Raw genomic sequence first — 25263 nt, forward strand, 5'->3', positions numbered from 1 at the left:
TTCCTTTTTAGTCCTGGTAAGGGTCCGAGGGTCGAAAGTTGGAGAGAAAACAACATGGTTTGGAATGAAATTGTTTGTGATAGGATTAAAGGGCAGTAGGGTAAAGCTTTTATTATAAGAGCTCTCTTTTGATTACTCTGGTTGCTAAGGGACTAAGCCACCCCATATTTTCTAAAGATTTATCATTGATACTCAAAACCTGTCAAAATTTGATTTGAAGTTAATTAGATACCTACGAGATGCCTATATCAAAAGTTATGCTAAATTTAAGACTTTGTGATTTTAGATTTTTACAGGGTTTTAGCTAGCTTTATGACCTGCCTGTACAAAGCAAAGTCGTAAAACCTGATCTAGTTAGTGTATAGTTGTAAAATTTGGTATACATGCTGCTAATAAGATTATATTAAAAGTGTTGAAAAATAGTGAGCTATTAGCAAAAAAGCACCCCCTGATAAAAACAGGCTTAGGTTAAGTACCGTAAGTTAAGAATTAAGATTTTCAGGGTGCATCCCTATAAATTGGTTGAATGTTTTAACACTGAAAGTACGTTTTTAAAATTTCCAGAACTTAAACCTCTTTGAATTCCCGGTGGTGGATGGCTACCTGAAAGCGTCAAAAAAATATGTGTTTCATAGGGCGCTTTTATATATCTATGGTGCAACCTCCTCCTTCCCCGTGCGTGAGAGCAACATAGCTGTGTGTATGTGTTTGACCACCTCTCTCGCCAGCTCGCCTCCTCACAGTATTTATTAACTAGCCATAACTTTCATTAAAGTGCCATCGCAGCAAAACGAACACATAGAGTTGAATTTACTTTCAAAACGAATGGTATTAGCCCTACAGTAATTTTTGCTAAGAGTGACTTCTCATCTGAGACAAAGTTCAGTCTTCAAATGTCAACAAATGTGTCAAGGGAGTGATTTACTGTTATAGTTTCAAAAGTAAAGCTCATTTTGTTTTGGTGTCTACTTAGAGTGGCATCCGTGCCTTGCCTTACACGCTTATAATAACAATAACTTTATAAACACAAGGCAGAAATTTGGCCAAAACTTAACTAAGAACAAATTAAGAACAATCTGAGCCTTAGATTTCAGAAATTACTGAGAAAGTCCAACCTCGTCCCCGTGTGTATCCCAGGCTTTATTTATGTTACTGATTGACGCCAGAGAATATTATCTAGTGCTATCAGCAGTAAGCGTCAAAAAGCTGATAATGCACAGAAGTAGGGAACGAAGGTTGGAGAAAGTCAAGATTAGAATGCTACCAGGACACCATTTAAGCGGAACTAAGATACTGAAAAACGTGCGCACGCGTGCAAAATTACGAGATGTTTGCCCTATCCTTATGCGTGAAGCTATAACTGCCATCCTCGGTTACCCTGAGTATCAGAGGCCAAGTTTTCAAAGAGAAAATATCATCGAATTTATTCGATCTGTGATACTCACGGTAATCCTCGGTCGCTTTAGGCTCCCTGCGGTGGCAATTAACAGCCGAAGAGAAGAAGAAGAGTTGATGCGATAAGGAGGCTATTCAAAAAAACTAGACAGGGAAAGACAGGTGCTTCCTCTCGAAGATCCTCTAAGTCAAGGCCTACAGGACCTGAACACTGGACACTGGGGATATATCCTTTATTCACTGGCAACTCTCGCACCCGACGCCCCACCTCGCCCACACGCCGCCATCCAGAATCATGGCATGTTCCGCTTATAGCGCTCACTTGTATCTTGATGGCGCGCGAGAAAATTTTAAAATCAAAACAACAAAAAAAGATGGCGATCGAGAAGGCAAACGAAACGTGCTTGAAAAATTCACCAACAGATACAATTTCTTCGATCAAATTTAGTCCTGCTACATCAAACTTCTTACTTGCAGCATCTTGGGATAGTGTAAGATAATTTTGAATTTGTTTTAAAGCCAGTCTGACAGTTTATTTTTGTTGCTTCGATTGGTGAAATTTCAAGTCAGCAAAATCCTCTCGGGTAGCTAATAGCCGTCCCCCCGCTAATTAATTTTTCGTAAATTTTCCACCCAGGACATTCTTATTCCAACCCCCCCCTTATTAAATTTGGGAAAATGTTTTTGAAAGTTCCCTCTTTTGTCCTAATTCTGCTACGTCTACGACCCTCGACATGGCCCGAGAATTCTCGGGCCAAAACTTTTATTGGAAATCATGTTTTTAAAAATTGGCCCGAGTGTGGCCCGAGTATGGCCCGAGCTGGCCTGAGAATTCGGGCTGTGTTCGGGCCACGCACGGGCCACGCACGGGCCACACTCGGGCCAATTTTTAAAAACATGATTTAAACAGGGGCGTGTAATTTCAGGACTGAATTTTTTTAACATTTTCTTTGAGAAAAACTTGGTTTCTCTTAATTAAATATATGAATGTTGTAAATTCATATAAATATTAAATGTCTTATTTGGTATGAAAACATATATTTATAAATATACTTAGGGTGGAAATATTTGCTAGTAAACTGGTCCTGGTTTTAAACTGAAGCGTGTCCACGGGAATCAAATTCTACCCGAAATACTCATTTCATTATTTTACATCTGTGCGAAATTATAATTAAATCTCAGTTCTAGATACCGTATTTCCTCTTTTTAGCGCCGTCCTCTAATAGACCTTTTCGCCTTTCCATCCGCCATATTGAATTGTATGCAAAAATTATGGTGGCCGAATTGCCGTGGTGAAATTCCCTTAGAAAGTATGCAAAACATATGTAAAAAGAAAGTATGAATTAAAAACTTACATGCATAATTGGCATTATATTAAAGTGTAATCTTGTAGAAGAAAGATTAAATTTGCTTCTCTTGAAAACTAAAAACAATTATATTCACTCATCTCTTAGAACAAGCACTTCAAAAGACCATAACATTAGACAGAAACTCAAACTGAAAAATCACCCGCAAAGGTAAAAAACAATCCTTATTCGGCTGACGGCAAATTATTCTCCTGGGAATAGAGCCGCCAAATGATCAAATCAAAACATTGAGGAAGTGTGACGTCATAATTACTGCTTTCAGTTTGTGTGTTTTGAAAGTTTGATGTGTGTACTCCGTCTTCGTGGAATTTTTAAGAGCGCTGCCCTCTAACATAGAATGCAACCCCCCTGGCTCTTAGGGGGGGCTAGAACCTAAAGTTCTAGCTGGGGGCTCTTTTTCCTTAAGATCAGGGGGGGCTACTTACTCAGGGGGGGGGGCTATTTGTTTAGGTCTGTTGACTGGGGGCTAACCTAACAACTTTTTCCAAGAACTAAGAAATTTTTCTTTGTAAATTAACCAATCGGGTTAGGTATCGGAATTCCTATGGGAGTTCTTTTCCAAGATTTGTAAATTAGCTAAGTCGGCAAAAAAACTTTTCCTGGGGGTTTGAGGAATAAACAGAACTGTTATCATTTGTATTTTATTCAACCATATAATATTCAAATTTGCGCTCAAAAATACTTAAATAAATAAGTTAATAATATTCAATACACTATTTGTATCTCTCAGAAAATAAACACTTACAGAACGACATAGTTTCTCATTTGGAATACCCCCGTGTTTGGACCATTCTATCGTGGGCGAAAAATAGGGCGGAAACTAAGTAGCAACCTCAATGCAAGATTGCCGCCTCATCTTTATTCGCCCGCGCGAAAACGCGAGCTGATCATTTTTTCTAGCGCGCTCAATGGGAAAAGGAAAGTGATCGATATTCTTTGAAGGAAAAACGTCAGAAACAAACCCAAAGATCAAAAGATGTATTTTGTTGTTGAGAATCGATCATGTGAAGATGAAAAAAATTCTACTATGCGTTTTTTTCGGAACGCTGAAAAACTCTAATTTCGATCTTCTTTAAGGTAAAGAGGTTGCGAGATTTGGGTTAGCGAGGCAAAAATCGCTAAAAAACTGGTAAAATCGTAATCCTCAAAAATCGAAGGTCCAGCCTCACTGCTTGTGTGGACATGCAAAATGAAGACCTTGCATTGTTTGAAATTTTTTCCATTCTAACATTTTTGTTTTTTCTGTATTGTGGTGTGTGATATGTGATAAAGTTTGTTTATTGAAATGAATGACAAATAAAGAACGCAGCTATTTTCATGACTTTGTGGTGTTTACAATTTTCTTAAGTTAGAATTGTCTTCTACTCACTTTTTTCAAAATAACAGTTTACTTTTCTTATAAAATTTTATTTTTTATAGAAGGAAAATTTTCCTCTAGCTATACAAGGCCAATAAATTTATTGTGAACTTCATATTCTATGGAAAATTTTCGGTATAATACTTCTCTTCTGTGTTATAGATGAACAATAAAGAAACTCAGAAAAGTAATAAGCCAAAGCGTGGATCCGTGAAGGGTTTCGATGGCATTTGCAGAGATTTGACATTTCACATTTCAGATTTGTTTTGTATTTTGGTAGGGGGCTGTCTATTTCGAATTTTGGTGGGGGCTAAATCTCAGGGGGGGGATGAACCTTCAGGGGGGCTTCAACCCCTCTGCACTCTATGTCTAAAGAGCGCCACACCTCTGAAGGGGGCGCTTTTTAGAAAACAGATAAAGAAAACAGAATTCTATAGTTTTCTTGTTAATAAACTCTTCCACATCTAATTCTAAAATAAGAATGTTCTTTAGTGGAAGATAATGTCTAAAAATCAAAAGGACATTTGTCAATTTCATGGCATGAGTTGTTTCTTGATTTCTTGAGTCTTTAAAAGGTAGGAAATAAGAAACTTGAAAAGAGCGCCGCCCTCTAAAGAGCGCCGCACCTAAAATTACGAAAATTTTAAGAGTGCCGCGGCGCTTAGTTGAGGAAATACGGTACCTAACTTAGGAGTTTACTAGGCTGCTGGCACCCATTACAGTAACGGATTCGATTTGAACGATTTGATAACGATTAGAATCTAGATCAAAACATTCTGTCTTCAATTTTTCTCAATCGAATGCGAGAAGACAGGATACCGTCTATATTGCACCTCAACGTCTTTTGACCCAGTTTGACCAATTAAATCGCTAGAATCTTACTGATGCGCTGTCTTAATTTTTCATCTTTAATCTGCTCTTCCGCAATCGATTGAACTCATCGTTAATCTATAAGAGAAAAGATTTATAGGATTCAGTACTTCGCCCCTACTCCGTACTTAGATTAGACTCAATGGACCCAGCCAGACAGGCTTAAAAGCGTTATGAAAAAGGAGGCCCGAACATGGCCCGAATGACTCCGGTCATGTTCGGGCCAAAAGAATTGATAGGGTCTCTCGGCCCAAACATGACCCAAAGAGGCCCAAGAATTCTCGGGCCATGTCGAGGTTCGTATTCTGCTGTATTAGCCTCCTTTTCAAAAATTTTCCACCAGGACATTTTTATTCCAACCTCCCCCCCCCCCCCGCTTATTCCAAACCCCCCGGCTATTAGGTACCCGAGAGTATCCTGATAACAGATCAGACGGTGTCATAATTTTCTGATTAGCACGGTAAACCTTTGAAGGTGCTTGAAAACTAACCATTCAAGGAGACTTTCATTACAAGAATGGGCTCTTCCAGAAAAAAAAATTGATATAAAAAAGGGCAGTCAGGTCAGGCAGGCTCTTTAGGGCTCTTCCTTGCCTTGGCAGTATCAGTGAAGCTGGAACTTCGATATTCCATGGTTAGAAATAGCTATACCTGATTTCTTTTCTCTTTACAGAATCAACAAACCATCAACATCAACGAACTCCACACATTTTCTCATACGAAACTTTTAAATTATCTGTCATTATGACTTTTTTGAAGCCGTTCTGAAATTAACCGATCGGGTTAGGTATCAGAATTCCTACAATATGGGAGTTCTTTTCCGAGATTTGTATAATAGCTAAAAAATTTACAGGGGGTTTAAGGAAAAAACAGAACCTTCAACTGCTCTATCTTGGGACTATCTGACTAAACATACATGGGACGGCACACAAGTGTTACGCGTAAGCCAAATCGCATATTACAAACAACCTCTAAATTGCCGAGTACAGGAGGAAAAAAATCAAAATTCAAAATGGCGGCCAAGCCCACGCTGATAACTATCAAAAATCTTCGTTTTTCAATCAGCTATTGCAGCTCAATAAATCAATGAAATAATTTGAAATAAAAAGTAAACAAACCTTGAATCTTTCATGAATCCAAATAAATAAAAGTATTCATCTAAAGTTAAGATTACATTTCAAAATAAAACGATTTCCAAACCAACCTAAAGTCAGTGTCTGTCAACTAAAAATTTCTCTGCAGGGTCACTGGCAAGGAGTTACGACTTCAGACTTTAGATTCCAATTCTTGTATAGGATGCAACTACACTGCCAAATGATCTGTATTACAAAATACTTCTAAATGGGTCCATAAGTTAAGAAAATGAAATTATCATCTAGCACGTTTTTTAAAAACAAACTTCAAAATAAAATTGTTAATGAACTTATTACTTAAAATATCACTTACTTACATAATTTATTTATGATATAACACCCCTTTCTTAAATAAATGGGCTCTTAAAGTCTTTATGTTTGCCGCAAGAAGGGACAAAAATTTATTTTGACCCCCGGTTTTTTCTCTCTTTTTCTAGCTAGTTCCCACGTGTTAGTGTAGACATAACTTTAATCCGGGGAAATGAAGCGTTTTCATTGGTCTAAAATCACGGATGGTCACGTGACCAGAATTTTTATCCAGGGAAATGCGGTGGCGCAATGTTTTGCTTTAGTGAGTTTGACCATTTTGTTGTTTTGATTTGAGCGGGCAAAATTTCTGTACAAACCAAAATATGGCTTCGTTGGAATACCGGTTGAAACACTTGTGGGCAATTCGGCCACCATTTCATCTTACCCCCCCTTTCTAGATGAACCCCCCCCCCCTTTCTAAAAACTTCCCCCTTTCTAGAAAAAATTCTCTTACCCCCCCTTTTCTGAGATTTTCTGAACATCGCTACCCCCCCCTTTATAAAGGGGGGGGTGCGAACTATGGAACTGCCATCATTTTTTGCTTTTTATTTAGCCATATATTTAAATTTGCGCTCAGAAATAATTGAAATAAATAAGTTAATAATATTCAATGTACTATTTGTATCTCACAGAAAATAAACACTTACAAAATAAGATAGTTTATCATTTGTAACACCCCCGTATTTGGACCATTCTATCGTGGGCGCAAAATAAGGCAGAAACTAAAGGTTAAATCTCTTTGACAACAAATTTGTTTTGATAACCCCACCAAGTTTATCAATCATACTTTCTGTCATAACATGTCACGATAACTTTCACTGATAGAGCACCCTTTTAACTTTTTTGTTTTCATTTAAAATGACCGGAAACAAAGACAAATAGCGAGTGTGTATCTTGCCACACGAGTGACGTCAAACGCTCCATGCATCGTTTTGCCACTAATTTGTTCTTCTTTGTTCCAGACACTTGCGTGTGTTCCACTACAGATTTTTTTCATATTTTGATTTAAAAGCCTACTCGGTGCGAAAGAGAAATCGTGTATTTTTTAATGCACCATTCATTAACTCAAATCAAATGACTTTGAAGGTTCGGTAAAATGGCGGCCGAATATTCGTCCCATGTTTTGTCAGATAGTCCCAAGTTAGAGCAGTTGACGGTAGTCTGCAAAGGAGCACCACGAAGCAATCAGTAGAAGAGACCACTTGTTTTTGTTGCAGATTATGATATAAAGTTCTCACAGGGATTTTTTGTCTAAGGGTTGTGTCAACTGGTCAGCATTGTATTGATACAAAGGCAAAGATTAAAAGGGGTAAGACTAGCCTAGTTTCTAATCCTGATATAGGAGTTTAAGTCTAGACTGCTTGGTGTTTTTTTAAACATTAGTTAGCTAGTTCGGCAGAAGAGTTGAGATAGAATAAAAACAAACCTTCTTTCTTGCGTTTACTCTTTCCTTCCCAAGCTTTTGGTTGTGTTTTTCAATCTTTAATCATTATTTTTTCTTTGCAAAGTTTACATAGCACGAGAGCCACCAATGGTTAAAAACTTATGTACATATTTTTTTCTTTATTATTCTTCAATTTCAAATAACCTAACCTAACATATGTAGGTTTTGGAATTTACAAGAAATGAACCTTTAACAGCTTTATCTGAATAAATCTGGTTGACCTTCTGTCAGTTTTCATTCTGTACGTTTTTTATCCACATGGTGAACTTGTTTCCCCGTTTTCCCGATGATTAAAAATTGGAACTTTCCTGTGGGCGCAATTAGTGGTACCGGCTTAGCGAAATATTTTGCATGAAAATTTACCTGTATTTCAAAATTTCACAATAAATAGAACTATTTACAATTTATTTTTATTAACGGTCGTTGAATTGAATCCATGTTGTCATATTTAATGATGTCATAATCAATGCCATGCATATTTTGTCAGCGCTGTGCATATTTTGTCGTGCATATTTTGTCAACATCTTTTTCATTGGATAAATACCACTAAAATTAGCCTGGATATCCAAGCTCAAAATTTTAGAAAAAACAAAATTTCTCAACATACAAAGCTCTAAATTTAGGGCAGCAAAACAGAAATTAATAAAAAGCAGACTTACAAGATCTAAAACCATTTAAAACATCCAAAGGTTACCCTAAAGTCCATAAACAAATTTGCATGTATCACAATAACCAACCATGTTTTCTTGGAAAATGAACTTGTGTCTGCTTGCGTCTGGGTGAATTGCACCAAATCTGTACCGTAGTTTTGAAAACAAGAAAAACTGTCTTCAAATTGCCATATAATTAGATGTGTTAGGTATTAGAACTTGAGTTTTTGTGGATTAGGTACTGTGGCAGAAGGTATCAGTCAAGACTAAATCATTTTTTGATACTTCGATTCCTCTTTGAAATATTAGCAAAAATCTGGCATATATATGCCTGTCTTTAATCCACTCAATTTTAAATTTGGCTTTATAAATTCTTGTCAATTTTATGTAAAAGTATTACTCTATAAATGGAAGTATGATTTGAAAATTTCAATTCAACCAAATTTGAGTTATAACTGAAAAGGTGTGACTGACAGGACACAATTTTGTTGTTTTCAATGTTCTAATGGTCATAATCATACATATGAAAAGCAACTTCCCAGAGTATTAGCATGCAAAACTCTTTCTTCGCTCCATAATTACCAATTATAAATTTTGATGTTCGCTCAACTTTTAGAAATTTCAACTGGTTTCTGAAGGCCTTCGAATTTGATCTCGCTCTTGCGCACCAAGTTGTCGGCACAAATGTGCCGGAAAATTAGGGCACGAGTGTAGAGGCCAGCTCTGGTTTGAACAGTCTAGAATCCGCGCTCTACTCTACTAGCCTTTGCTTGGAGTGGAGTTGCAGGTTTATGTATGGAGAATCTGTATTGGCTTCAGAACTCCCAATGAGCCCTGATTGTGTTGGTTTCAGTCAGACGGAGACGTCATTCTGTTTTCAGAGGAATTTTTCAATATCATTACAGGAACTAGCAGTAAGTTTTATGTTCTTTGAATATGTTGTTAGGGTTTTTTGGACCAATATAGTTTGATTTCCTAAAGATCACAAACAAGCGAGGGGTCCCTTTAAAGGAAGATCGAAATTAGAGTTTTTCAGCATTCCAAAAAAAAAACGCATAGCAGAAATTTTTTCATCTTCACAGGATCGATTTTCAACAACAAAATACATCTTTTGGTCAACGGATTTTTTTCTGATGTTCTTCCTTTGAGGAATATCGATACACTTTTGTTTTCCCCTTAAGTGCGCGAGAAAAAAATTATGAAGATACCAATAATAAAGATTTCCACCTCATTTTGCGCCCACGATAAAATGGTCCAAATATGGGGGTGTTACAAATGATAAACTCTTATTTTGTAAGTGTTTATTTTCTGAGAGATACAAATAGTATATTGAATGTTATTAACTTATTTAATTAATGTATCCCGAGTTTATCGTTCTACATCTGCAATTTGAGCTTAACTAAGCTCATTTGACATCAATCGATACTTCGATTATCAGCTGGATCGAGAGAGAGTGATATACGAGTCAATGTAGAGAGTCTATCGCCATATTTCCCTAACACCCTGCCTGCCTTATTTAATTAAGTATTTTTGAGCCCAAATTTAAATATATATGGCTAAATAAAAAGCAAATGATGGCAGTTCTGTTTTTGGACCTACCCCGGTGGGGTGGAGGTCCTATAAATTAACCCATGTTCGTTAGTTAGTGTGTTAGTTACAAGCTTTTCTCGAGATTGGCTCATTAGTTTTTTCTGATTTTTGGCACAAAGGTGCATGACCATAAACCCTCGAATGTGACGGAGCCCGATTTTCGAAAAAAAAAATTTTGGGCAAATTTGGGCCAAAAAATGGCTTAAAAACGGGTTTTTTGGACTTTTTGAAAAATTGGATCATTAATTTTTTCTGATTTTTAGCATGAAAGTAGGGTACAATCATAGTTAAAGGATGGCTCAAGCAGATCTTTGCAAAAAAATTTTTTCAAAAATCGCATTTTTATCTATAAGAACCACTTTTAATAAGAATACATCAATGTTCTTAGCCATATTATTATTATTATTATTTTTATAAGTTTTTTTTTTATGAAAATGTCACGGTGGAGGGTAATGATTTGAGTTTTCTGTAAACACTTATTATTTTTTTGGCTGAAAAACGAATCTTTATCTATAAGAATCACTATTTATGAGCATATATCAATGTTATTAGCCAAATTGTTTTTTTATTATTATTTTTTCTAACAGAAGAAAATGTCACGGTAGAGTGCGACGGTTTGAGTTTTCTGGAAACCTTATTTATTAAGCTGTGCATTTTTCTGATAGTCGTTTTTATAAAGAAAAGCACTTAATAGCTTTTTTATTTCTTTTTCAAAAATCTTTTTCAATATTGTTGATAGTTTCTCTCAATAGATATGCTTTCATTTTCTTTATTTTTTTGTATTTTGGCCAGTTATGTCTTATGTGTTTCATTGTTTCAATGTTCACTGATTAGTTTGATAACCAGGTAGGTCCATAAAAGTATCGCTTGTTTTCCTTAAACCTTCGGGAAAAGTTTTTTTAAAACGACTTAGCTATTTTACAAATCTGGGAAAAGAACTCCCATAGGAATTCTGATACCTAACCTGATTGGTTAATTTTGGAATGGCTTCAAGAAAGCCATAATGGCAGATCGATTTAAAAGTTTCTGATGAGGAAATAATGTGAAATTTGTTGATGTTGATGGCTTGTTGATTCTGTAAAGAGAAGAGAAAACAGGTATAGCTTTTTCTGACCAAGGAATATTGAAGGTCCAGCTGCACTGTAATTATTCAACAGGACATCCTGACTAGCAAAAGACCTATTTGCATTTTTTATTTCTAATTTATGCCTATTTTTTGCTCATAATTTCAGACAAAAAACATTCGGGGGTAATTGTAAAAGAATCACAGATTATTTTTATACTAAGAAATTACGACCATTTCAGTCAGCCAAAGTCTGGAGTCATAGCCTACGTGGGATTACGACATTTGGGTAAAGGAGCAAAAGTTGAAAAAAAGCTGGTGTTTTGAAGCGCTTTTGTACTTGAAATTTGAAAGGTTGTCATTGACTGAATAGCGAAAAAACCATCAGAAAAGCTGGTCACTAAGTTTTTGCGCTGCGAGATTGGAAGATAGAAGCAAACATCAACAAACACATCCAACATAAATCAAACTGATTGAACTTTACAACTGGAAGTTCTTGGTTTGATGCTAAAAATTGCTCTGTTGTCACTGCTGGGAAGCCTACAATTTTTTAGATGTTGCTTATTGTAAACATTTTTTTATAACAGTTTGTATACTTCTTTTTAGACGCTCCGTTTGTACGATGTGACAAATAACCTTCAACGTCATTGCTTCAATGAGGGTGGTGCTGTATTGGATTGTTGTTTTTCTGATACCACACACGGCTTCTGTGGTGGCCTTGAAAAAGCTGTCAAATGGTAAGTTCTTTCAATCCTCTGAAGTTTACTGCTAATCGACACTCTCAAGCCCATTGTGCAAAAAGATAAAGCTACAATCATCCACTAAATATTTGAGACAAAGGGGAGTTCCCGGTGAAATTTTGAACACCACAATTGATTTTTAAGCGCCTTAAACTATAGTTGGAAAGTAGAGTTTTAACTCTGAGTTTTAACATGATACTTAAGACTTACTTAAGACCTTAGGATCTCAGGATTTAAAAGCTCAAATTTGCTCGAATGAGGCTTGGAATATAGCCTAGAAGCCACCAAACCCCTCTAAAATCGAAATATTCAATAGAAGAAGGTGGAAGTGCTAAAATAGCAATTCTCGCCCGAACTTTAAATTCCGAAAAACGTTAAGATACACTAAAATCTCAATATATTTCGAGGGTGATTGTAGGAAGCTGATAATAGGTTGTCCTCCTTTTCCTTAAAAAAGTTTATGTCTATCTAGGGAACTTTTGTGGCACTTGATTTTTAAAAATCAGTTTTACTTTCGAAATTGTATATGACTCGTTCATTTCTTTTGTAGCTACGACTTCAACACATCAGAAGTACAAGTTCTGGGATATCACACAGCACCTATTAAATGTTTGGAACACTGTCCTAAAACTGGTAAAATTTTGTTTTTATTCAGAAAATAGTCCGCTGAACATCACTGATGTTTGAAAGTTTAGGGTTTGAGCTAGTTAATTGAGCTGGGTGTTGCTATTATTATGAAATAATTTTGATGCTTGCTGTGATTTTTTTATAATTATCAATTCAAATCCCAGCAATTATCTTTTATCAATTAACTTCAATAATTTCCCTTTGGGTTTTTTTTTTATTACGGCTACAATTAGTGAGAATGTTTCATTTTAACACCTATTTGTGTATAAAAGTGCGACTAACAATGGAAATAACATTTCAACTTTCAAGTGTTACCGTTTCAGATGGTTTTTTAAACTTTTGAAGTATTGATAATATGAAAGTATGATTTATACTTCTCTCTCCTTTTTGGCCCTACTTGCGTCTGGTTGGCTCAAAATAAAAAAGTAAATTTTTTCTCTCAGGTTTACTAATTACTGGCAGTTGGGATCAGACCATCAAATTATGGGATCCAAGGGAAAAGCAATGCGTTGGAACTCATGAACAAAATGAAAGGGTATGTCACGTTCTCTTCTTTATTACTACACATAGCAATTTGAAGTATTATAGTTTAACATACAAACTGCACTTCTCTTTACAACCACATGAAAAGTTTGTAATAAGAAACATTCGTTTTTCACTTTTTTTAAACCTTTATTCTTCTAACTATAGGTGTATACCATGGCAATATCTGGTGACAGAGTTGTGGTTGGCACTGTAAGCTTGTCTTTTCTTTATTCTAAAAGTTCGGAAGGGAGATGTTGATGTGTTTAAGGAAATGGGAATACTATAACCCGTTGGAATGATTTCCTAGAGCTAGCCAATTTGCATTGCAGCCATGTTGTAAATTTAGTTGCAATGATTGTATTTTTATAAAACTTCTTAGATAAGATTGCCATTATTTGTTACGTTATCACCATGATTTCAGAGCGTCTTTAATGAAGAACTTTAAAGAACGTTTATACGTCATGGAAAATCAAACTGTGCATACATGTTTTCCATCTTCTGTGCTAGAGTAAAACGCTCAGAAGTCTCGAATATATGCTACACCATTGAAATTTTGTGCTATTGTTATTTACTATGATTACTTTATACTCAACTCTGAACTTCTAATCGCCAATTGTCTTTAATACTTTCTGCATTTTTTCACTTTCAGGCTGGTCGAAAAGTGATGGTTTGGGACTTGAGAAACATGGTAAGAGTACTGAACTTTCTATTATACCCTCGAGAGGTAAAATAAGCGGTGTAAATGCATCGAGAGCGCTATATCTACTTTTCCTCGAATACTTTTGATCATGTAGCGCCGTTAGACGTTAATTATACGGATATAGCTTGGTCCAGGGTGCAGAAAGGTCAATGTGTAAGAGGAAAGTGGTTTTCGAGTTTTTTATTTAATTGCAAGGTTTTGATCGAAAGCAAGAGACACGGAAAACCTAAATTTGTTCAGAAGAAAAATGATTAAGCATTCAAAAAGTAAAATATTTTTGTTTTAAAAGACCACAATTTACATTTTCGTTTATTGATTAGGGTGTTGTCGAACAACGACGCGAATCGAGTTTGAAATTTCAAACGAGATGCATTAGAGCATTCCCTAATAAACAAGGTAATTGTTTTAATTCATGAAATTCAGACTTTGACAAAGGCATTTTTTCCATTTTTAAATTCTTTAAATTCACTGTTTGGTGGTATCAGATTATCATGTCGTTAATAGTAATTACATGAAGCAACTAAGGTTATGTAAGGGTCTTACAGCTAATTCTTTATGGAGTCAAAATGGCATCACGGCTAGAAAAAGGTATATTTTTAAGAATTTTTAAAGTACGCATGCGCTGTCCTCCTATATTGGAATCAATCGCTTTAAGAAGACCAGGCGGTAAATCAGAAACGAGCCTGGATATATATTGGCTACTTTCAGTTATGTTTTGTCAAAATCCATTGGCTTGCCATAAACCAATACTCCTTTAGGCGAAAAAAGACGATATATTGCAAAACTAATTACTCCATATTTCAGTGGATGCTAGTAAAACCAGCGGGAAATTAAATATTGCCCATAAATAAGTTTCGTTCAAATTTTTCCATTTTTAAATTTTACAGTTTAAAAGACTTCAAAAAATTAGAGCAAGAATTACCCGTTCCCTCAGCTTTCACACGCTCCTACTTCATTGGGGTTTTTAAAATCTTGGACAAACCTCAGAAATAGTCGAAAGCCTTGAAATTGGATAAGTATTGCAGTTTAAACTGGTATCTTATTTTGAAGGTTATGTGTTGAGTTCAATTGAAGGGAGAGTGGCTGTTGAATATTTCGATCCAAGTGTTGAGATTCAGAAGAAGAAGTATGCTTTCAAATGCCACCGCGTCAAAACTGAAGGTGTCGAGTATATCTATCCTGTAAATGCCATCAGCTTTCATAAAGGGTATGCTTTAAATTCTTTTTATTCAGCGGAAGAGTTTGCTTCATTATCATCAGTTTGCAAGGGCGGTCTCCGATTTTAATCTAAGATTTAAAAATGAATAAAACTTCTCAAATTCCGCAGCACCTCTACAGTAGTGGTTTGTAACTGCACTCTCTAATTTGAGGTTCTTCTATTTGATACGTCCCAATCCCGCTATGCGATAATATTGAAAGTCATCGTCAACAAGAAACTCTCATAAACGACTTTCTACTTTCGTTCGTGACTTTTAACCAGTTTTTCTGTCTTTTAGATACAACACGTTTGCAACGGGAGGATCTGACGGATTTGTTAACGTTTGGGATGGTTTCAATAAAAAGAGATTGTGTCAAGTAAGTCGGTCTGATGGCCAAATTATGTTTTTAAATTACACCTGTATCTTAATCTTACTACAAAAGGATTATTTTTCGTTTTTTAGAGAGAAAAACGTCACACGCAAAATAACTCGGAAAAATAACTCGAAAAAATAACTTAAGAATTCCAGGCTTAAAAGCCACTTACTTTTAAAATGATCTGCAAAAGATGAATGATTTTAGTACATTACACGATGGATCAGAAAACTTTAATCAGAGATTTGTTCTGTCAACGAACAAAAGAAGAGGGTACTCGACTACATAGACCAGAAAACCTGATCTATATCTTTTCAAAAACTAATATCATTTTAATACTTGAAACTGATTGACTCAAGACCCCTTAAAAAATGTCAATCTCGATATTATTCAATAGTTGAAAAAGGTTTAACTAATATCGTGATAAACATTGGGTATAACAGTTCTGATAAATGCCTTAAAATGGAAAGATCTTCTCAGTAAATGGTTCAAAAACATCCATAGTGTGGGAAAGAACAAGTATTAGATTTCAAGATAGTGAGTGATATTTTATTTACATTATAAAAGCTGGTAAAAATAATGTTAGATGTTAGTTATATTGCTTTTAACTCAAAGACATCCGAGGATGGCATCGATGTCTGCATCAAGGTCGTCTTCATCATCATCAAAGCTGGCAGGGGAAAGAGCTGATTTACCAAAAATATCGTCTACTGAGATATTGCGTTCAGCTTTGTTGACTTCTAGTTTTTTGTTGATGGTAAGTGACCTTTCAGTGGTTTTTCGGGAAGATGGCTGTTCCAAAATTGCGGTATCCAAGGTTTTCTTTTTGGTTAAGTGTTGTGGCGTTCCGAAGACGTCCCTTTCGGTCGCTTTGGTATCAACCTCTGCTTTGGGCAATGAAACAACGCCAAGAGATGTTCCAAAAATGTCATCCGAGGAGATTCTGCATGCTGAAGCTCTACGCCCTTTAGATTGTTTTGTTTTGTTGGTAGGAGAGCTTGCAAAGATGTTCGTCGTCAGCTGTTTCTTTTGGTTTAGCGGTTGCTTGTGATTTTGCGCCAAAGAGATCGTTTACTGTGAAGACTTTCGGTTTTGATTTTGATGTTTTGATGGTGGCAACTGGAGAAGCTTCAAAATGAGCACCTTTCAAATCGGAGGCCATATTGTTATCAACCTTGTGTGTTTGAGTGTCAACGGCTTTGACTCCTACGCACTTTTCAATTTCAGCTACTACTGGAACAACAACACTCGAAGTTTGGTTAGGAGCCTCAATGATTTTAGAATCTCTTGATGGTTTTGCTTCGTCACCGAAGAAAACGCCAGATTTGATACTGTCTTCAACGTCAGATTCGATGTCAGCGACTGATTCATCAAGAAGCTCGCCATCGTCTATTTCAGTGGTGCATTCGTCTTGAATAGATGCAACTGATGATGCAGAGCTTTGACAATCTTCAAATGTATCGTTATCGTAATTTGCTTCTTCAGTTTCCTGATGTTTCTCTCCCTTCAAAGATGGAACCTCTTCTTGTACACTGGTGATATTTCGAACAATATCTTGATTGCATGGTGCCAGTTCTTCTTTCAGTGAACATATATCTCTGGTAGTATCTTCTGGTAGTTCGACTACTTTTTCTTTCTGGCTCATTTCATCAACGACTGATTTTTCCTGAATGATAGATTCATCTTCATCGGATGACGGTTCAAAATCATCTTCGTAGGTGTCAGAAACAGTTTTAGCATTGTCAGTTTGTTGGTGACTTACCAAGATGGTTGTTTTAGCTTCAAAATGAAGCTGTTTCTCATTTGCCTCTTTCCTCAGCCTGTCTACCTCATTGTGTAACTCTTTCAACTTCTGTTCACTTTCGATTTCTCCTGATCGCTTCTCGTCTTCAATTTTCTTCAAACTTTCTTTCAATAAAGTAATTTCTGATGAAATTGAGGATTTCTCACTTTTTAGTTGTTGGTTATCCTCTTCAAGAGCATCCATTCTTGATTCCAAGCCTTGCTTTTCTTTTGACCAATCAGAAGAGGCCTTTAAGTGAGAGTCTTGCCTTTCCTTGAGTTTCTTCTTCAATCTTTGGCTTTCTTTTTTCAAAGAATTGATTTCATCTTCACTTTCGGAAGATCTTCCTAAACTCTCTTGTTTTTGTTCCTTCACTCGTCTTGTAAGCTTCTTTTTTTCGCGTTGACTTTCCTTCAACTTTCTAGAGGCTGTAAGCTCTCTTCGTTTTACATCCTCATATTTCTGGAGTAAAGTTTTGTGATAGTTTGTCACCTCATCGACCTTTTTCACGCTGTCATATAAGAATCGACTTTTCTTGCATTCATCTTCCAAAAGTGTTCGCAACTCGCCAACTCTTTCCCCTTTCGTATGACACTCAAGCTCCTTTTCAACCAAAACCAATCTCAGATCTTCGAGTTGACCTATAAAATGATTAAAAAATCATTTTACTGTTTCACGGTTTCACGGCATCTTCTTTGAGTAGGGCCTTGTCATTTCGTTATTATACTTATAAGGCGTGAGTTGAAACTGACAATAGCCGAAAAAGAAAAAGATGCATCTTATATGAGATAACTAATTTTGAATATTCGAGCTAATAGACAAATAATTTTAAATATTCGATTTCAGTTATTCTATTTCAGTTAAAGCACATTCTAAAATGAGAATATTATTCTGGCATTTACCTTGGAAAAGACTGTCAGATTCTTCTTTTTGTTTGAACGTGGAATCAACTTTTTCACTTAGCCAAATATTCTGCGTCTTCTGATCAGCTAATTTCTTCTTGACATCAGTAAGCTCAGATTCCAACTGTCCAACTTTGTCGTGTGAGTCGTTTAAAAATTGTTGTTTTTGCTCAACCAAAGTTTCTTTGCAAGCTAACTGCTCTAGTAGTTGTTTTTCGCGTTGCTTCAAATCTTGGATGCGATTTTCGAGAGGTTTGTATTTGTTACGTTCGTGTTGACATTCGAATCGTAAACGTTCGAATTGACTCTCGTATCTTTCAACCAAGCGAGTGTGCTGTTCTTCGCTCTTCGTTAATGTTTGTTGTAATACATTCTCCAATAACGTCAGCTCGTTGATTAAGGACTCTTTATCTTGGCGACATTCTTCGTATTGATACTCGTAGAATTTTCGGGCCATGTAAAGTTCCTTGTTTTCATGCCGAAGCTGACTTAATTCCATTGTAATCACCATTTCGTTATTACAATATTTTGAAGCGATGTTTCCACTTTCGAAATCCATCGCTTATATAATTTTCTTAATACAATATACAATTAACTTTTTCTTCAATGTTCTCAAAACATTTGAGAAACAACCTCACTGAAGAAAATGAAATAAAAAAGATGCGGTTTTAAATTAACACTGCTTCTTTTTAGAAAAAAAACTTTGAGAATATATTTGACGTCACTTTTGAATTAACTGTTACGTAAAAATATTTTGACCTTTTGCAATAATATGTACTAGTTATCGCATGACTTCGAGGCAATACGAGAAATATTTTACGAGTGCCGAGATTTTTCCGTAATATTTTTCCGAGCCTTTAGGCGAGGAAAAATATCGGTAAAATCTCGGAACGAGTAAAATATCGAGTATTGCACGAGAAGTCATGTGATAACTAATTTATTGTCGACTCAAAAAAATTGTCCTGATATAAATCTCTTTTTGTTTTTGTTTTAAAACTTACTTCCGCCTTGCTTCTTTCTTCTGTGTAGTTTCGAATGTTTTTATTCGAAAATCTAATTCGAACGTTAGATTCGAACAAAAAAATTCGATATGTTCCCGCAGAAAATATTCACACAAAAACAAAACAGAGGAGCATTTTCGATCATTTTCGATCCAGAAGTTTTGTTTTGAAGAGTTGCAGATTTTTCAGAGATGTAAAGTTTCTAGATTGATAATTCAAAATGCAGATGGTGTACAGTATTGTTTCGATAGACAAGAAACCCTTCATCATTGGATTAATCAGATTGATAACATTCAGTCTTTTTCTATGTTTTTGTTTCGATGCATGGAAAAGAATAGCAGAGGAAAGGAGTCCCATGATGGAAATGTATGCTTGTAATAATGGTTAAAGAACAACATTTTTTCAAGAGCAATACAATTTGGATACTTTCTTGATTATCGTCAAGCTTTAATTGTTTTGAATTTTAGAAGGAAGATGTAATGATTGTTGAGTTGAAAATTCAAGGACGTACGTTGTTGTCGAGAACGAGAATTAGGAGAGAACTTTTATAAAAATCACTCGTCATTTGGTTTAATACAAGACATTTCACTTCCCTTGCTATGTTATGAGAAATTTTATTGGCAAACATTCAAGAATCTCAAGTTTTTTTGTATGCATGGTCCATGGATAAAAAACTGTTTGGTTTATCACACGAACGAATTTTATACGAAAAGCTGAAAATATTTGGGTGGTCTCAAGTAGTTTTATAATTTCTTAGTTCATCAGATTTGATTTTAGTGTCTTTTATGGAAGAACTCCAAAGTAAAAGTTAATCTGAAAATATTTTTGTTGCGTTTTCCCTTTGACTCCCAAGTCAGTTTCTCCGAAAGTCAGTTCTTTTCGGCTGTTTTGTTTTGATTTTTCTCCCGCCGCTTACCCAGTCCCCCAAAAGTCAACGCGGTCATATTTCCATACTAGAGAAATATGAAATATCGCAAATATCTCGATGCTCTTGACCAATCAAAACGCTGATATTTTTTTGGGTCGGCAATAATAATAATAATTAAATTTTAAATCAAAACGTTACAATATTATGCTAATTACGTAGAGCTAGGAAATAGAATTTAAAGTTAAATAAAAAATTGAGATCACTACACAAACAAATATAGTGTAAACTGAATCGCAATCCTGTCGAAATAGCACAACCTAGCGGGTCATGCCAGCCCCAAAATCATAAGCAGAAGCTACGGAAAATACGGTGAAAATATTAAAACCAGAACTATGAGAAGTACTAAAATCTATGAAAAGCTAAGATTTCAAAATATTGTCAATTTCATCAAACCTAAGGTTTGGTTTTAGTGTTCGTGTACCGCGAATACATGTTACCACTGATCTCGTTAAAGCAAACGAAATTTTTGTTCTAATCCAATTATTAGTTTGAGACGCGTGAGAATCAGTCTTATCAGCTAGTAGATTAGCTAACGCTCCAAAGAAGTGCTCAGCCTCTACACCCATTCCACCATTCATGGAAAATATTAATGGAGTGAATGATCCATGATCAACTTTGATAATTCGTTCGTTGTAGTTTCTCTTTTTTTCCCGTTCGTTTGACGCAAAAGCGCTTTTGAAACTTTGGGCTGTGTATCTCAGAGCATAGGCGTTGAATACCTTTACATCAAAAAATGCTCGTTGTCCACGAACCCAAAAACCTCCAGCACTGATGTCAGCTCTCGCGTTGTCAGTCGTGATCGCACCTTTGTTTAAACGTTCGCCAGTGATCGTCTCCAACATTGGTTCGATAGCAACATCATGTGTCACTTGATTCAACATTTGAGCAATTGTATCCCTGAAAGTGTTGTGCCGCTGGTAGATGAACCCTCCTTTAGGGCAGGAAAGTGCATGCTCGACAGAGAACGACTTGCCACACGCACATGTCGATGGTAGGTGCTTCATGTTCCATCTGTATCGGACGGCAATTGCGTCGAAGAACTCTCTTTTTGATAGGTTGAAATTTTCAGATTTCAGGGGGACAGTGGTCAACCAATTGGATGCACCTTTTGCTTTAGCAAGATCGTTCGCTTTCAGCTTTTGATGTGTCATGTCTCTGCGGAGATTTTCGAGGATGATTGTTCTTCCTTCTTTCCGTTTTCTCTTGATCTCAGACTTTGCTGCCCTGTTGTCAACTTCATACACTGGCTTCTGTTCGATTATGTCTTGGGAGAACTTCATTGTAAGTTCTCTGGAGTTTTGGAATTCTTCCTTCGCCAGAGATGATAAGATGGGTATGGCCAATCCTCCCATACGGTAGTGACAAGAGTAGTCTTTCTTCGGCGCTGCAGTGATGGTTTTCAGTAATTGAAGGGATGAAATGTTTGTCAATAACTTCATCGAGGGGCTTCAGATATTCCTCAATTCCGGATATCACACGTAGGTAGTAGGTGAACTTGCTAACATACCCACCAACGAATGCACAGTAGGCGAGGTGTGGTTCTGATCTTGCGATATCACTCAGTGTTTGGAGCTCAGCTTGCCATTTTCCTATCAGTTTCTTCACATATTCCTGTTGGCCACCCTCTTGACCAATGAAACCACCAAGATATTTGTGTCCACCAACCGTGATGTTGATTCCTGTGTCTTTGAATAGCACCTTTGCTTCTTCGAGCTTCTCCTCGACTTAACTATCAAATACGACTTGAAAGCTTTTGGGTTGTAACCTAGGAGAGGTCCTAAGTCATTAAAACGTAAAAATATTACCGGTTAAGTCAGTGGTTACCGAATCTGATGTCGACCGCTGTTATTGTGAATAACGTAAAACAGTTTGAGCTGGAAGATAAACGGGAAACTTTACACAAACACTCTCAGGCACGGCGGAAGCTTTTTATGTCTGGTACGGCGGATGAGGAAACTTTAGCGATTTTACCGATGAAGAGGAAAATTTTTGTGAAATCTGGTACGGCGGGCCGCCGTACCTGCCGTATCCGTTGCGTCGTTTTCTGACTCTCCTTCTAGGCTTTCGAATAATTTTAATGCTAATTATGGAAAATAATTCTTCTCGCGTGATTTAACGCACGTCTTCCCTTTTTCTTGTAGTTTCATCGCTATCCAACCAGTGTGTCGTCATTGTCTTTTTCAAATGATGGAAGCTTATTGGCCATTGCTGTTTCCTATCTTAATGAAGAAGGAGATAAAGAGTAAGTTTTCAAGCTATTTTTCATTTCATACCAACGACATCAAATAATACCTTCTAAGATAAACTTGTAAAAAATTGTTAACCGCAGCTTGACTAGAATAGTGTCTTCTTATTGAATTTGACATTCTAAATTCTACCTTAAGCTTGAAAACAGTCTATGCTAGAATGTTTTTTTCATCGATGGTTTTTTCGGATCTCTTAAGATGCTTAGCCAAATGAATGTTTCGTATTACTATGTAAAAATTATTGTGTGTTGGCGGCCGCCTACTTTAGGCGTGCAAAATTTCGCGAGAAGAAACTTTCGCGAGGTCGAAAAATCGCCAAATTTACGACATTTGCTTTCCCGATATTTTTCGCTAGCTAAAACTTCCGCTGATCGTTGGATGAAAATGAGAATTTTTAAAATAAGAACCAATACAAACAGTTGTTCTTCGACTTTAAAAAGGCGTCAAAAGCTAAAAATATGCTGAAAATTTTGTATTTATTACGATTTCGAAGTTTTATAATTTTTTTAAAGATTTTTTCGCGAGCATAAACTTTCGCGAATTACCCTGCTACCCAAAATTCGCAAAAGTTGCGAAATTTTCTGCTCGCGAAAGTTTGTACGCCTAAAGCTCAAAAAAGCGGTTTGATATCCATCGGAGAGCAATGAAAATCACCTTTTGATGAGCCAACACATTATTTGAATTCAACTGTCCTTTTAGACTATGTTATAGTCTAAGACGAATCACTATCTAAGAAAAAAGCCCAAAGCCGAAGAAAATTCGCAAACGAGTTTTTTTGCCGAAAAGAGTTTACAGTCGGTAGTGCCAGTTTTTTCGAAACTCTCCCGCCGATTTTTTCCCGTATACCGCCAAAACGCCATACCGCCATTTTTCCCGCCTTTACTATCACTGTAACGGACGATAACATCGTCTACTGTCCTTTACGTTCCGAGTCAAAAAACGTTTAGCTCGAAGAAAATTTTAGATTTGATATTTTTCTTTTCAAGACATCCAGATGATGCTATTTACATTCGACAAGTTGCAGATGCAGAAACCAAACCGAAATGATGAGCTAATATAATAGGTGTGCGTTTAGCTGTTACAAACTCCTTGGCTGCCTTCTGGAGTGACCCGAAGACCGGCTCCTTGACAAGGTTAATCACCATGAATAATAAAGATTCGAGGACTTATGAAGAGCGTACAAACGTAAATGTTTTGTTGGGTTTTAATTTATGATGCATGATGTCGAGAATAGTCAGATCACTAATATGATTTAAATTGGGTTGAAAAAGACCCGATAGCGATAATTTTTCTTGAAATTTTACCTATAATTTGTAAACAATTGTACATATTGGTTGCATTGGGCTCTTCCAGAAAAAATCCGTTCATGGGGGGTGGAGGATGAATTGTCCAGGGGTATTGAAAAAATACCAAAAAATCGCAATGTCCAGGGGGTAAATTCCAATGTCCAGGGATAATTTTTTGTGTCCACGGGGTTGATTTGATGTTTGTCCAGGGGTATAGCCCGTGTCTAGGGGATTAAAAATCAAAATGTCCAGGGGTAATTCATGAAAAAAATAATATATCCTCCACCCCCCATGAACGGATTTTTTCTGGAAGAGCCCATTCTTGGAAAGCACTGTCGCTCGAATTTCGCGTTTTTATGACTCTTCGTTTCTTGAAATTCCTTGAAATATTTAAATTGCTTACTATACTTTCTATCGCCATGTTGTAACTGGAAATATTTACGCGCTCCGCTACTTTTTACCAATTTTTATCACCATCGGCTTATTTTCTTGAATTTTATCTATGTAAATAAAAATACCTAATTGTAAACCATGAACCTTCTTGTATTTTTCTCAAAATTTGATTTCACTATCCTGGAAAATTTCTGGAAAGTACGTTGGGGGGGGGGGGGGGGGGGGTAACAGATCTGTAAAAATTCAAATTTTTGCTTCAATTTTTTTTTGCTGGAAAAAGCTTGAAATTGTCTATCTATAGCCCTGCGAGCTTTACATATATCTGTGTGGGGGGGCTGGCTGGTAACCATCCATGCAACCACGTTTTTGACTTTTTGTAAAGGTCTGACTTACCTTTACCTCGTACCCAGGGCCTGATTGTCTGTTTTTGTATAATTTTGTTAGTCCGTAAGATACTCGGGAGATTCTAAAAAATAATTTTGAAAATCACAATGAAATTTCAACGTTTGTTTGACTCAGAGTTTAACTTCAAATGCCTTCAAATTTTATGTAGTATACCAATCGACGAAGAATAATTTTTGCATTATACATGTTTTTTTTTATTAGCGTACAAAAATTCGAAAACCAGGCGCAGGGATGCTTAAGTCGAGGGCTTCAGAAGGATGAGAAATGCTTATGAGGATGCTTGTATCCCAAGCAAAATTTCAGGAAAATTCCAAAAATCCATAAAATCTCAGTCAGAAACAGCCAAAATGAGGAAAAAAAAATTCTCGTAGGCTTAGGTAATTTATCATAAGTTATGGATCTTTGGAAGTACTATCTGTATTTTGAATCCTCGGTTGCGAAGCAACTTCGTCCCCATGAGACTTGCTTTTTATATAGGTTGTAGCAGATGATTGATACCATCGGATACAGCATGAATTTCTGAGCAAAAGAATACTACAACAAGTCTTGTACTGAAACATATAAAGAAATACAGGCTTTTGAAGTATGAAATTCTGTCAGTTAGAGTACTATTCACGTCAAATTCAGTCTAAAGCAGAACAAATTTCACAGGACTTCAAACTTTAGACCGACATATCTTTTTGTGTGTTGAAGGTTCATATGAGACTTGTTGCACATTGTATACTTTTTTACTCGGGATTTCATGCTCCATCCGATGATAACAATCAATTCTGTTTAATTAATTCATTCGACTTTAAAAAAATCGTCAATTTTTTACCCAGTTTGGCCATAAAAACTTTTGCCATGCCAAATTCGCGGGCCCCCAGCCTCGTCCCCATGACGATTTGCTTTTTATATAGGATGTAGCAAATCGATTCGAAACGACCATCAAAATTATGAAAAAGTGAGAATCAGGCCCTGGGAACGAGGTTGGCGGGC

At 36.3% G+C, this 25263-nt stretch overlaps 2 protein-coding genes across 2 annotated transcripts; one reads left to right on the forward strand and one right to left on the reverse strand.

Annotated features, from left to right (window-relative positions):
- Positions 1 to 1727: 1727 nt before the first annotated feature.
- Positions 1728 to 24023, forward strand: LOC136800456 (mitotic checkpoint protein BUB3-like). Its single transcript, XM_067057113.1, has 11 exons — positions 1728 to 1886; positions 11784 to 11914; positions 12468 to 12550; positions 12988 to 13079; positions 13235 to 13279; positions 13719 to 13757; positions 14090 to 14165; positions 14820 to 14976; positions 15266 to 15344; positions 22097 to 22197; positions 23188 to 24023. Exons 1-11 carry the CDS (start codon positions 1728 to 1730, stop codon positions 23246 to 23248), a joined length of 1023 nt encoding a protein of 340 aa, XP_066913214.1. The 3' UTR covers positions 23249 to 24023.
- On the reverse strand, positions 16309 to 18585 carry LOC136800486 (restin homolog). The gene is made up of 2 exons (XM_067057145.1): positions 18027 to 18585; positions 16309 to 17765 (listed from the first exon to the last, which is right to left on the reverse strand). The coding sequence occupies exons 1-2, from the start codon at positions 18583 to 18585 to the stop codon at positions 16309 to 16311; spliced, it is 2016 nt and encodes a 671-aa protein (XP_066913246.1).
- Positions 24024 to 25263: the final 1240 nt, after the last annotated feature.

Source organism: Clytia hemisphaerica, unplaced genomic scaffold, assembly GCF_902728285.1.
Source record: "Clytia hemisphaerica strain Z4C2 unplaced genomic scaffold, Clytia hemisphaerica genome assembly, whole genome shotgun sequence".
NCBI classification, from domain to species: domain Eukaryota; kingdom Metazoa; phylum Cnidaria; class Hydrozoa; order Leptothecata; family Clytiidae; genus Clytia; species Clytia hemisphaerica.